Below are 13,526 nucleotides of genomic sequence, written 5' to 3' on the forward strand. Positions count from 1 at the left end.
TCGTGGACCAGGACCAAAATTAGCTGCTGTGACAAACGACGATGGCTGGCTAGTGGGAGGCAACGAACCGGGCTGTAAATTACAAGCTGCGCGCTAGGGATTCGGCACACGTAGAGATTATGCGCATCAGCACCTATCGACCCGACTGGGGTGGTCTCGACCGGGATGATCTGGTGCACCGCTTCAATTAGGGCGAACTCATAGTCCCACAGACGGAAGTTGTCCCCACCAACGTTGTGGCCAACGCGGATTATCCCTTTGAGTTGGAAACTCGCTTCGATGGAGATGAAACATACACCATACAATCCATACTGAATCCAAAAAATCCCTCCACCGGAAAATTGGTGTTTACGATTCATGCACAATCAGCTGTTTCAGACTTTGAACTTTCCGTCACTGTTTTGCCTTGGTGTGTTCCATTCCACTGTCGTCCGCAAAGCCGAGTTCCGTCGTCCTCAACACCGAAGCGTCTTCTTCCAACGGTGTCTGGGTTCGCTTTGCAGAGCTTCTGATGTACTGTTCTCACCCATATATCCAATCCCGAAAAGACCGCCGTCGTACCCGTGGAGCAATTTGGGGAGCTTGTACTATTTGTTAAGTGGCGAGCCAACAAAAAGTAAGAATAACATGGGGGGGGGGGGGGGGGGATTTACAGTTTGATATGCTTTTGAGTAGATTTTCTTTGTTTATGCATTCGTTGTGGACTTGCTTTCTTCAAGCGGTAGCTCGGAAAGCTGCGGTATATGATTGGGCGTTAAAGGCATTTCTTCATGGGATGGAGCGATCTTAGTTTCTACAGCAGATGACGTGCTGTCATTTGCTGAACGGCCGTACGATGCTACTGCCCTTTGCGGAGAAGAGAAAGACTTGGTCCCTGCGGTAGTGACAGATGCTGTACTGACGCTCTTGGTTGCTGTTAGGATTCCCCAAACGTTGTGTTCCGTCAGGAACTGTCCGGCCCATTGCTGTGATTCCATTGTTTTCTCGTACCGCTCGATCTCTTTTCGTAAAACCGAGACGTGAGTCGATAAGATAGCGTGATCAATACGATACGAGCGTAATTCGAGGTCAGAACTCAGGCCACTATCCATTGTAGCGCAAGTGGACGTCAACGCTAGAGCACGGGCGCTAGGACGTGCCTTGTTCTTTGGTCCATCATCTATAGAATCTCTGGTGGCAAATTCGGCGGATATTTTTTTTGCCGCAATCCGATCAACTTCGTGAAGAAAATGCAACCAGGGTAGCGTCTGATGCTGTAAGTGGTCAGCCCGAGCAACCGCATCCAACTGCCGGCATAAGGCATCGTACGTAGCATGATGTGATGCTTTTGCGACGGTACGTTCCGCGGTCATGGTATCTTCAAGTTGCTCGCATTTGGTTCGAAAGAAATCCAATTGCGTTTGCAGCTCTTCTTCCATCGAAGTCTTCGAAAGCTCGGTTTCACGAATTTGCTTTTGCAGCGTTTCAATGCGGTTTTCTCGCTGGCCTTTCGGAGTTTGTTCGGGATACTTGGTAAGAAAGTCACTCCACGCAAATTCGAACTCCCGAATATCCGAGATGTCCTGGGATGATGCATCAAAACCCAGGTCGACCAGAGAGACTTCTGCCTTGAATTGCTCAGAAAGCGGTGCTAGCGACGAAACGGCCGTCGTTGCGGAAGCTAGCGAAGCCGCCATGGTACGCTGGAAAACGGATAGTTGCAGTCGGATTGACTTCTTCGTCTTTAGGTCGTCGATGGTCAACGTGTTGTCGCTAATTGTCGGACTATTATTATAGGCGATAACCAACAAAAACGAGAGACAATGAGTCCGCCACAGTGACCTCGGACATGTCGTACTCGCCAAATTACCAAAATTTCACAGATTTCCGTGACGCCAAATATCGATATTTTGAACCGTTTGTTCCGTGGCGTTTTGTGTCACGCTCTGTGGGACAATGGTTGAAAATGTCGGTATCAGCCTGTCGTCGAGACTGCATCAGGATTCTGCACCGTCGACAGCCGAAGTACTGGGAAACCACTGTTCTGCATGGCACCATGCAATAGATGGAGTAATCGATCTTCCGCTCAGTTGTCGATTGACACTATGCAAAACGCACGACTGCCTTATTTCAGAGTTCGCGCAGCCCGTCATGTCTCTCGACGTGCACCAACCCGGCTTCAATTCTCATCTTTCATATTGATATGAATACCTCTGAGTATACCATGCAGCTAACGTGCACCTAGATTGTATTCGAATCGGTCAGCATCAGTATTTATAGTTAATCAGAGGAAATAATGAAGCTAGTTTCCACAAATTTCACACGACTGGGTGCCTGCAGACTCGACCGTTCGGCCAAAAGTATCGAATGAAACATGTACGGTACTTTCCCCCTACCCATGACCAACGATATTATTCATGAATACTGATAACTGTAATTTACCACTCTAAACTTGAAAATGTTCGTTCTTTTTGACGATGCAAATCCGTCATTCGTATGAAACTAAGCTAACAAAGTCCAGTAAGCTGTTTCCGAAAAAACGGCATAGGCACAGCTTTGTATTTCAACAATTTCAGCGTACTTGGGGTGGTGATCTTGGGTGACACAAGAATTTAGGTGTCCTTTGGGTCGAAGCTGAAATCGATCGCCGAGGACCAAAGAGCCTTTATCGACGATGAAAATCTGTCGTGGAACATCTGGTTTGCAGCTCTGCAAGGTAATTTTCCAAGCTCCGGAAGTACGTTCCATGCAAAGACCGCTACTCGCTTCTTGTACAAAGACTTCTTTGTTGGCATTTACGTTTGCGTTCGGTAAAAAACTGAATCGATTGGGAAACCCATGCTTGCCGTCGTTATCGCAATTTACTATTTGAATGCTTCCACCAATCGTACAGTTGTTCACGCATTGCATGCACCACCTCCTTTCGAAATCTTCTTGCTGCCAGAAATAGCCTTCTTCCCAATATAGTTTCAGAATGAACGATTCGGTAGTTGTACTGTTATTCGCTTTCGGTGGTCGCACGGCAACTGGGCGTTGCGGAGTCGGAGCCGGTCTGGACTTCGTGAACTCTTTTGTCTGCCGGAGTCTTCTTCCTTCTTTGGGTACTGCTTCCTTCACTCCTCTAACACTCGACGCCAATTCTTTTTGCGCTAAGGCAACCAGGGGTAAAAGGACGGCAACGTATAGGAGCCTCATGTTTTCCACGGCTTTTCCTTTTTGTGTTGTTTCCTCGGTTTCTCCTCTTTATGACGATTTCTATTTTTGTCGGTTCTTATTTTTATGTCGACTGATCTGGCAAGACCATTCCAAGTTCAAAACGATGGGTATATACAGACACATGAATCTAGAGGTCTATGCAGGCGCGATCGAAAGTGATTCTCCTATGTATTCGATTTAAGGAACCAGGTCAAGAGTGCCAGGTCCCATTTCAACGATAAAAAAAATCGAATGCAAATTGGTATAAGTTTCATGGTACTGAGAAACAGTAAATACAGAAATACTAACGGGATCCTGCCTGCTGGCGCAACACAAGACCCAGAGAAAAGTATTGGTCACACTAAATTTTTCCAGGGCTGTTGATACATTAGGGATGGATCACTATCATTGATTTAATTTTGTTAACGTAATCTTTGGTGACGGTCATGAGCAGCTCCACGACAACTTAAACAAACACATAAATGAAGGGTGTCGTACCCAACAAATTTGAACTCTATGTGAAAAGTAAGGACGGACTAACATAAAGCCACACAGCTAAAACGCAGTTCCCAGTTTCTTTTGATAACGATGCTTCAGTCGTTTCATTTGTTTGCCGTCCATCTGCAGCAAGACTGAATCTACCCATGCATGTTTCTTGACAGCAACGAGCTGGTTGGCCAGTTTGCGCTCCAGAACGGTAACTTCAGAGGTCAGAAAGGCGTTGTCAACTTGAAATTGACGCAAGTCGCTTTCTTTCGCTTCCGACAAGTAGGTTCCTGGAGGCGCCGCCACGGCGTCGCGGACAGCTTGGGTTTCTGGAAAGTCCGGAAGAGTCACAATCAAGTTGCTCGGCTCGACTGGTTCCTGAAACTGTTTCACAAGCAGCTGATGTTTTTTGACGCGAGACTCATTCTTGGAAACCACTTGCCAATTCATTTTACCTTCTAGAACGCGTGCGGCTTCCTGTATATCCCTCACTTCCTGCTGCAATTGAATTTCCCGAGCAGCCTTGAGGCGGGAGGCTTCAATCAATCGAACGTGATACGAGGTTGCCATGATTCGTTTTTCCTCCTCAGCCGCCCGGAGTTGGGCTACAAGAGCGTTTTCCGCTTCTAGTGTGATCTCAAGCAGTCGTTGGAGTTTCGCAACTCGAAGATTCTCCATGAGCTCCGGATTCTTCTTTGCCAGTTCGGGATAGTGCTCCAGAAACGTCGCAAAAGCGTCCTCGTACTTTTCGACGAAAATCAGATCGATCTCTTCACCATCCGAATCGGACACAAACTGGAGCTCTGTATCTGCGACTGAATGCTCAGTATCCTTAAAGGTAACGACATGCTGTGGGGATGAAGATTCAGGTGATGTTGCCGACGCGGTGGTTTTGTGCGGTGATTGCCAACTCTCTGGACGTGAAGTGGTGGATTCCGTGGAAATGATTTTTCGAAACTCGACTTCGATTGTGCTGTCGAAACTGGCATCTACCCGGGCTAAATCGTGGGACTCCTTCGTTGACTCGACGGCAGAATGAGGATTGACTGTATCACACACTTCTGGTCCGGCGAGCGTAGAGAAATCGGGGCCGGCTGCGTCACTTGTGACTATTTCTACGGCGGTCATTGCCTCTGGTGGTGATGATTCAGTTTGGACTCTTGCTGTATAGATTGTGGTTTGTTCGACAACTCTTCCAGAGGCTGCCTCCGTCATTGTCCCGTTCGGCAGTTTGGTATTTTCGTGTGGAATCCATGTGGTAATATCCGCAAGATGTTCGCCCGACGGCACCGCGGTGCTCCCCGTAGTACCGCTGGCCGCCGCCACAGTCTCCCGTCCCGCTCTGGCGGAATGCGTTTCATCGTCGTCCGTGTGCACGGGAACTTGGACAATCACCGTAACTGGCCCTCCCGATTCACTGTCGTCATCGTTTTCATCGCCCGTATCCTCCGTTCCTTCTTCCCCGTAGTATCCTGCATCTTCGTTACTAGTGTCCGATTCGATCGCCAACGATTGCTCGTGGACAAGTTCGACCTCGTCTCGGTATCCGCTACCGTCGTGTTCCGGATCATCGTCGTCGCTTGGCGTCGTATCTATGGTATGTGCAAACATGCGCACGGGCCGTCGTCGTCGCTGTGCTTGCCTTTCATGATCCATAGCATCGTCATGGTCGTCAACCCGGGCCATGTCCGTCATGGCGGTGAGTTCGTCGTCGTCGTGCAAACTTTTCGGAGGCCAGACGGTCCCCGTAGTCCACGTGTCCAAGTTGTTAATTTCCGTCGTCGAGACGGGTTCGGTTCCCAGACTCGCGTCATTTGTGTGACTGCTGTAGGTGTAGTCGAAATAGGAAGACTGGGTCTCTTCGTCGGCAGTATTGAGCGTGTGCGTTGTGGCACTGCGGGCGGAGGTTGGGGCGTAGGAAACTCCCGGCGCATCGATCCAATCATGGCGTGAGTGCAACTCTTCGGAAATCGTTTCTTCGTTGGAAGAATTCGGGAGCGTATCGTTCTCATCCAATGTGCGGGAATCCGGCTCGGGCAGCGCCATGGAATGTGTTTTCCCCGGAGGCTCCGGTCCACTTGGTCGGGGTGTTGACGGGCGTCGTCGTGGAGACACTCGTGCCGCGCTCCTCGTGGGACGCCGCGTTACCCATGGTATGCGATTGCGCGGGGTCTGGTTCTGTGCGGCAGACCAGGGTGACACGAATCACGGGGACGCTGAGACTACTGGAAACGGTGTGGGAGAGGAAAAGGACAATTCCACACTGTCCACGGTATGCGGCTTTTGGGTGGGCAAGAGTAAGGGACAACACACGGGGAAAAAACGTTGCTTGGTATTTTGTCACGGAAGGAAAATCGGTTTGGCGAGAATCCTCCCCGAAACCGAACCAATCGCGAAGGCGCGGTGAGGGTTGGGTTGGCAGGGGTCGAGAAAACCGTTGAGAGGGAGCGCGTACCGCTGGACACACATTTGGCGAAGCTGCGGCGAGCGCGCCCTTCCATGGGAATGAGTATACCGGGAAACGCATCAAGCTATTTCAATATTAACTGTAAATCTGAATTTGCGATTTTCGAAATTGAAACTGTTCGTCTCTCCCTGTGCGTAGAAAACAATGGGCGGTCATTGTGCCTCGCAGTCAGAGCTTGTTTCACCTTTCCTACCGCGATCCGTGGCGTACCAGGACAAACTGTGCACCGTTAGCGACAACGGCGTCCGTAAATAGCTCTACACTCCGTAAAAATCGAGGAAAGAGAAAACGTTGATCGCCATACTACCCCACGTAGACGACCGACGGTGGGAGTATGGCGCACGTGGAGGAAACCGCTACGGTGGTATGTGGCACCACCAAGGGTGACCTTGAATTGGAATTGCACCGCGCCTGGTCCCCGCACGGCTACGATCGGGCCGTGGACTTGTTCGAACGCGGCTATTACGATCACACCCACTTCTTCCGTGCCGTGCCTAATTTTCTGGTCCAATTCGGTATCACCTACTCGGCTGACCCGAACTTGGTACAGCTTGGTCGGAGTACCATTCCGGACGATCCTCAACTACCCCACAAGATTCCCTTCGAACCCGGTACTATCTCCTTCGCTGGCGGTGGTCCCAACAGTCGGACTTCGCAGCTCTTCATCGCTTACCGCGGCGCCTCCAGCTTTGGCCAGGAATTGTGGGAGACGCCTATTGGTAAAGTTGTGGGGGGATTTGAACACGCTTTGGACTTTTACAGCTACGGCGACATGCCACCGTGGGGCGCCGGACCGGTGCAGGGTAAAATTCACGGAGGCCGGGAATATATTGATCAGGAATTTCCCAAAATTGACAGCTTTACCACGTGCTCGGTCCAGCGGTTCGCTCCGGAGAACGCTTCCGCCGAGAAAGCGGCGCTCCAATCCGGTAACGGAGCTAGTGAACCGGTGGATGCGAGCCAACGCGAATTGCGCGGAGCACTGGCTGAATCAGCGGATACCCATGAAAGGCTGGCACAAGCAACCGAATCGGAACCCGAGTCTACCTTGACCTTCTTAGTCGACAAACAAAACATTCACGCTTCCCTTGGAGGTGCTCTCGTCGTGCTGGGCCTCGTTTTCCTGCTTTTGATGCAAAAAGGCAACAAAAAATTCGCCAGCAAGGCGCTCTAGCGCAACGCTTTTTCGTTTTCTACTTTATCCCAACAACTGCTTCCATTTTGATGCTCGCATTCATTGTGAAAGATTTTCGTTTATCTCCTTACTTTGACGCCGTTGGGTAGTACGATGAAATCATCTTGTGCTGGATCGTTGTCTCGCAAAAACACATCCAGGATGCTCTTATACATGGATTCGTCTTCCAACATGGCGAAATGGGAACATCCCGCCAATGTCATGGACTGCGATGTAGGGAACAACTCACCCCAAGCGTTCGCCATGTCACTCGTGACGAAATCATACTGACCCCGCAAAATCAAAGCGGGCGGCAGGTTTCGAGTAGTCAAGCAGTCGTCGTTTTCCGACCGCCAACGTCGGGCAACGTACTTTTGAACCGCCACTAACCCTTTAGGACTGGAATAAAATCCGGCCATTTGGTACGATTGTTGGAGAGGCAACGGGATGGGCTGCGTTCGGCATTCATGCCGTTGGCTGAACAAGTTTTGTACGTCCGTCTCCTCGGCTCCATCGTTGCCCAGTTCGATCCGAATTTCGTCCAGTAAAACGTTGCACTCGTCCATAGCGGCCTGGACGGACACGGGCGCACTGGACAAAATGACAGATAAACAATTGAAAATACTGTGACCTCTGACTTGGTGGCATAGGTATTCATAAGCCAGGATGCCACCAAAGGAGTGCCCCAAAAGATGAAAGTGCTTTACGGGAAGTCTAGAGATGAGGCATTCGAAATCAAACACCATACCCTTAAGATCGGTCAGATTAACGTGGCTGTCCGCCTTTGATTGCCCGACGCCGAGTGGATTGTAAAACACGATGGATCGGTTTGTAATCAAATGAACCAAAGGAGAAAGATAGGTAGAAGGCATCAACGGGCCTCCCGCCATGCACACCAGCGGCGGGGGCATTTGATCGTCCAGATTGCGCGGGCGGAATACGGTATAGTGTAGTACGCCACGCTGAGGAATAGTAATGCTGTGGGAATCACATAAGACTCCCGTTAAACCCAGCGGAGGGTGCTTTGGAATTATAGAAGAAAGCTCGGACTTGGCCGGAAATTCCAAACGCTGCTGATGGCGTCGGGCCTCATCCGTTTCGTCAGAGGAATCTTCGGCATCTTCTTTATCCATACGAGATAGTTGCAAGTGAGCGGGAAGCATAATTCCTGTAGCTTACAGTTAATCTAGCTTTGGTCTCATTGTCAGTGAGCAATGTTTCATATATCCATTTTTCCGGAGGTTTACGTAACCTCCGTTGACCAATTATCTTTGGTTCATTCTGGAAATAAGATTCGCTGTCAAGTTTTCGGAAAACGGTGTGTTCGGGAGAAGTTGAATTAATTTGAAATTTCTAATGATTTCAAAGAATGAGAATACCGTGTCATTTTAAAATGAACTGCTACTCAAAAGAGCTCTGTAGAATGCCTACCTCAGCTGAGTACAAATGCCGGTAGAATAGACACAGCTTTGCGCTTCTAATCTAGTTTCTGTTGGCAAGAGATAGATATTGGAGTCTACGGGCAATCTTTTGTTGGGAATGCTGAAAGTTAGCTGGCTGACTTGAAAACGCATGTCCATGATTTCCGACAACGCAACAAAACCCTGATTTCGTCGACCAGAATCATTTATGATATGGAAGGATGACCGAGAAAGCTGTCCTACCCTACATCACAGTCAAGCGTCTTATAGGGTTCGATATCCCCTATTCTATCAGACGATCACAATTCTTGTGTTTTGGCTACGAAAGTATCCACGATCCTTAGAAGGATTGTAATAGCCCCATTATCGATGCAGTTTCCTGAGAAAAACAACGGATCTTCCTTTTACTTCTGTGAAGCAGGAACTTGCTTACGCGACTGATCGGTAAGCGACAAAAAGAAGATGATATTATGCTCCAAAATCGTTTGTATCGTCGGCATGGTGCTGGCAACGTTGCGATTTTCACCGGCGGCTTTCATTCGGACGACCACGAGTCGGACAAGGACATTCACCAAGAGCAATCTTTCAACAAACAGTAAAACTCAACGGTTCAGTTTTTTGCGAGAACTATGGGACGAAGTGATTGAGTTTAGTACGCTCGGTCCGGGGGAGCGTAAATTGCTGAAACAACGCAGAATCCAAAATGCATCAAAACGGGAAGGCGGCAGCAACATCGATGACAAGTTCAGCTTAAGGTCTTTCCAAGCAGCAAAAGAAAGGGATTGCAAAATGAACAGCGAGGACGTCAACATGGACTTGAACGGGATTTTGGCAAAAGAAGTAACGGGTTTGACAACAGGGATGGAGCCTGTACAAGATGTGGACGGCTACGCTCTATGTGATTTACTTGTGGCCCGATGGGGGGCTCCGTTGGACGTTGACTTTGTACGACAAAACAATGCTGTCTATTGTTCCGTCATGCCCGTCTCGTTTGGCTCGCGCAAATGCCGACACATCAACAAACTTGACTACCTTATGCACCTGCAAGGGATTGTTGAAGTCTTACGCGCGTACAGAAATTTGGATCCGTTCATAATGTTTTTGTTGACGACAAATAAGAAACCCAAAGCTGGGACCGATGCAGTGCTGTTTCGGCTACAGCTATCTGATGAGCAGAGAAACCATATTCTATCTTCATAAACTTAGCTTTTGAAGTATTCAAATGGCTTATGGATTCCAAGTAATGAGATGCACACCTTTGTAAGTATACACAATCCATAGGTGGGACTGTCTTTCTTTCTACTGCCAAGGTGCACATTATCGCTATTATTTTGTCATTAACGGTAAAATCCAAGTTTCTCGGCATAAAGTCTTCGATAGCCAGAAAAAAATTGTTGTCCGATGCTGACGGGTGGGATGAAACCTGCCGTTTTGGACTTGCCAATTTAATCCCCTCTCAAAATCCGTGATTATTGGTCAGCAACGCAATGTAGGTATGCAGGGCCATCAAATTTAGTAGGGATGGACCCTTGCGCTTTGTAACATGAATCTTCTCTTGTATATGCTTACTGCCTAAGGGTTTCATGGTTCGGGGCACAATTATCGGTAGGGGCGGGCGTCTGACCGCGGGACCATGAGTTTTCCGATCGCTAAATGTAAATCTGATACCGAGCAGTATGTGCTCTACGTCGAAATGTTTGCCGCTGATAAAATAACGCTCAGTCAAAATCCGTTTAGCTCTACGACAAAACATTTGCTAGAATTGATATGATCCTCTTCAAATACGTTGACAATTTGATGTGAAAAAAAAGTCAGACGATCGTAGCATAATTTTCACGCTTACATTTACTTCACATTGAAAATCACCATGGTTGTTTCATCGAGCTGTCCTTACCCATCTTCGGCTCACGGAACGGCGAGTCGACGCGGCCACAAAAAGATGCGCCACATCAAGAAAGAGCAAGCACCAGCTGTACCGACCATAGAAATTCAGACAGTCCTGCGTCTCCGCCCGCTCCTGAAAAAAGAACGGGACGACCACATCGTCATTGAGCCGCTACTTCAAAACAACGTTCCATCACGGTCCGTTGCCTTGCATCCAATTCCTCGTCCAGAAGTAAGTGCAAGCAGTCAGCTTGTGCGCCAGAACTTTTCGCCAGAAACAGTCGTCACGTCGCACGATTTGGAGTTTACGACAGATCATGTGTTTTCCTCTGACACCTCTCAAGAAAAACTGTACTTTTCAATCGGCTCGCCCATAGCATTGTCATCTATGGATTCGCTGCTGAAAGGCTCTAAGAAGACACACATGATAGTAATTACTGGATCTAAGAATAGTGGTAGATCTTTCTCGACCTTTGGTCCAGTTTCCAAAAGGAAACATGCCTCAGACGGTTTGGTACCTCGGATACTCGACAGTCTTTTTAGTCAGGCGCGTCATCAAATGAAACACGCGGCAGGGAACTTCGCAGTCAATATTTCCATCATGCAAGTTCATGATGAGAAGAGCGACGAATGTACGTTGCACGATCTCCTACAGCCCATCAAAAGCGGAGGAACTCCAAGAAAGCGGGCGGCGACTGGCTTTGCACATTGGAGTGGTACCGGAAACGCAAAAGCCAACGCCGTGAAATCTCTTGTGGCGAACTTTGAGCGGCAACAATGCGCTACGCGTGCTACCAAGACCATTCCCATGAGGCGTTCGCCGGCTCGTGGATACAATTCAATGAAAGAACCGGTCTTTGTTGAACAGGATGCCAACACTTCCGATTTTCAGATAATCAATGGTCAGATCAAAGCATGCTACAATACCGAAGAAGCTCGCGAAATACTGATTGCTGCAACAAAGCGGTCCGAAAAGATGTCAAAAGGCCATTTGCTCTCATCGCACGTACTCGTCACTATGGAAACATCTTGGATGGGCAAAAACGAGACAAAATTTGGAGGAACGATTGTCGTTCTCGATCTCGCAGCACCCGCTTTTCAAGACAATACCACATCGATGCCCAATCATAGACGCGTCAAGGACAGTATCCAGACTAGACACGATGCGTATTGGGCTGTTCGTAAATGCTTTGAAACTCTGCAGTATAATCAAACTGTAGCCTCGCTTATGTGCGGTGATGGCCGGCAAGAGAGCTTGAAAAAGGTCCCGTACCGTCAGCACATGTTGACCATGCTTCTACAGCGCTTTTTTAAAGGAACCACGTCCATCACGTACATGCTCACGGTGTATCCAGGTCACACCGACTATGCTGAAAAGAAAAATCTTTTGCAAGACCTACAAATTTTGTCTACACGCGAGCCGGGGCAATCGGCTATGACCGGATTGCGTAGTCGGCGTCCCAGTGTGGAATCCGGAGGAGATCAAAAGCCAAACAACCAGCTAGCACCGCCCTTGTCCATGGCTTCACATGCTACCAACCGTGGATCGCAGCCTGTAGATCGGCAGATATTAAAGAAAGCAATCTTGTTGACACCGATGAAGGAAGACATGATTGAGATCCCAAACATTGCCAAGAATCCTTCCCTGACGTACAGTGACTCAACACAAGAGAAAATTATGGACGACGGGGATGAGCGGAGATTTATTGACGATGAATATCTGGTGCCTTTGCCTCCCCCACCTATTGCTCCGAGTTTTTCCGCTCGGCAATTGCCTCAGTACATACTGTCGCCCGACGCCAGCGCGCCACCGGAAGACGGAATCGAAGCAGGCCTAGCCCCGAGTTTGGTGACAACCCCAAGATTGGCCACGGTACCATCCACTTTTGACTTTGCCCGCGAGCCCAAATATGATCTCTGTACTGCTGAACATTCTCCTCGTCCCGCAGAGCCAGACTCGCATCAGACAGACTTCGTCTGTGCAGTAGAGGAGCGCCAGTCCCCTACGGCTCATCCAGATCCATCCTCACTGATCGCAAACCAGCCGCGCTCTCCAATACAAGAATTGGCACAGTCGGTTGACAGAAAGCACCGCAACGTATTCAATTCCAAGAGCTTTCGCCCAGTAAAGACATTCAACAAAGTTGTACTTGCATCAAAAAAGAAGGCCAGCCAAGTAATTGCATCGCTGGAGCAACGTCCATTTGTGGATCCGGAAGTAAAGGTTGGCCCTTCGAATTTGTCTCTTTCTGACACACATGCAGCGCCAGTTGATGACAGAGAATACATACTTGAGCTCGAACGAAAAAACTCCATGTTGGTGGAAGAAAACGAGAGACTTCGAGCACGCAACGAACAACTTGAGATCGAAAATAAGTCAATTGTGTCACGCGGCTGGGACTCAGTACTTTCAAATGACGAAAACATTAAGCCAATGGATGAAAGGCGGCCACCGAGCATAACGAAGCCCTTGGCCCAAAAACTGTCACAACTGGTGCAGACCAAAAGTTCCAACACTGGTTCCAGAAGTACAGACAACCCATGGAATCGACATGCCAAAACTGCAATCCCGCCTGTTCCTTATTCTACTCATAACGATGCCCATGGACAGCACTCCCCGAACTTTCGGTCCGCAGATTTACAACGCACTGAGCAAAACCCTCGTTTTCGTCACATTTCCGAAATGTCTAGTGGTAAAGGTAGTAAACCCCCACCTAGCAAGTGGATAGATGGCAACAAAGGTAGCAAGTCTCCCAGTTTTGTGTTGAATCTGCAGGGGGGCTTTCACGGTGGCCACCCTGGGGCTGTTGTGCCCGGAGGCTAGTTTGGCCAATGTCGACAACAATAAGTCAAGATTTATGTGCAACTGGCGAAAGCAGTATGACGACGTTTCCAAGCACTTAGAATACGTTTGGAAGAC

The 13,526-nt window shown here is 48.8% G+C and overlaps 7 protein-coding genes across 7 annotated transcripts; 3 read left to right on the top strand and 4 right to left on the bottom strand.

Annotated features, from left to right (window-relative positions):
• Positions 1 to 616: 616 nt before the first annotated feature.
• Positions 617 to 2,246, bottom strand: PHATRDRAFT_48130 (predicted protein). Its single transcript, XM_002182616.1, has one exon. The coding sequence runs from the start codon at positions 1,674 to 1,676 to the stop codon at positions 687 to 689; it is 990 nt and encodes a 329-aa protein (XP_002182652.1). The 5' UTR covers positions 1,677 to 2,246; the 3' UTR covers positions 617 to 686.
• A 133-nt stretch (positions 2,247 to 2,379) lies between these two features.
• TRD1 lies at positions 2,380 to 3,245 on the bottom strand. The gene has a single exon (XM_002182617.1). The coding sequence runs from the start codon at positions 3,172 to 3,174 to the stop codon at positions 2,482 to 2,484; it is 693 nt and encodes a 230-aa protein (XP_002182653.1). The 5' UTR covers positions 3,175 to 3,245; the 3' UTR covers positions 2,380 to 2,481.
• Positions 3,246 to 3,658: 413 nt separating this feature from the next.
• On the bottom strand, positions 3,659 to 6,187 carry PHATRDRAFT_48132 (predicted protein; the record flags this gene model as incomplete). The annotated part of the gene is made up of 2 exons (XM_002182618.1): positions 3,659 to 5,554; positions 5,739 to 6,187. The coding sequence occupies 2 exons, from the start codon at positions 6,185 to 6,187 to the stop codon at positions 3,730 to 3,732; spliced, it is 2,274 nt and encodes a 757-aa protein (XP_002182654.1). The 3' UTR covers positions 3,659 to 3,729.
• Positions 6,188 to 6,461: 274 nt separating this feature from the next.
• PHATRDRAFT_14783 (predicted protein) lies at positions 6,462 to 6,974 on the top strand (the record flags this gene model as incomplete). Its single annotated transcript, XM_002182470.1, has 1 exon — positions 6,462 to 6,974. A coding segment is annotated over one exon (513 nt), but the record flags the coding sequence as incomplete, so codon positions are not given.
• Positions 6,975 to 7,381: 407 nt separating this feature from the next.
• On the bottom strand, positions 7,382 to 8,496 carry PHATRDRAFT_48133 (predicted protein; the record flags this gene model as incomplete). Its single annotated transcript, XM_002182619.1, has 1 exon — positions 7,382 to 8,496. The coding sequence occupies exon 1, from the start codon at positions 8,462 to 8,464 to the stop codon at positions 7,382 to 7,384; it is 1,083 nt and encodes a 360-aa protein (XP_002182655.1). The 5' UTR covers positions 8,465 to 8,496.
• A 696-nt stretch (positions 8,497 to 9,192) lies between these two features.
• PHATRDRAFT_38518 (predicted protein) lies at positions 9,193 to 9,922 on the top strand (the record flags this gene model as incomplete). Its single annotated transcript, XM_002182471.1, is given in 2 exon segments — positions 9,193 to 9,317; positions 9,337 to 9,922. 2 exon segments carry the CDS (start codon positions 9,193 to 9,195, stop codon positions 9,920 to 9,922), a joined length of 711 nt encoding a protein of 236 aa, XP_002182507.1.
• A 667-nt stretch (positions 9,923 to 10,589) lies between these two features.
• PHATRDRAFT_48134 (predicted protein) lies at positions 10,590 to 13,430 on the top strand (the record flags this gene model as incomplete). The annotated part of the gene is made up of 1 exon (XM_002182472.1): positions 10,590 to 13,430. One exon carries the CDS (start codon positions 10,590 to 10,592, stop codon positions 13,428 to 13,430), a length of 2,841 nt encoding a protein of 946 aa, XP_002182508.1.
• Positions 13,431 to 13,526: the final 96 nt, after the last annotated feature.

Source organism: Phaeodactylum tricornutum, chromosome 16 (assembly GCF_000150955.2).
Source record: "Phaeodactylum tricornutum CCAP 1055/1 chromosome 16, whole genome shotgun sequence".
Classification (NCBI taxonomy): domain Eukaryota; phylum Bacillariophyta; class Bacillariophyceae; order Surirellales; family Neidiaceae; genus Phaeodactylum; species Phaeodactylum tricornutum.

What these genes read in the sequence shown, in the direction of transcription:
- PHATRDRAFT_48130 (XM_002182616.1), bottom strand. Translation starts at nt 1,676, where the DNA reads ATGGCGGCTTCGCTAGCTTCCGCAACGACGGCCGTTTCGTCGCTAGCA.
- TRD1 (XM_002182617.1), bottom strand. Translation starts at nt 3,174, where the DNA reads ATGAGGCTCCTATACGTTGCCGTCCTTTTACCCCTGGTTGCCTTAGCG.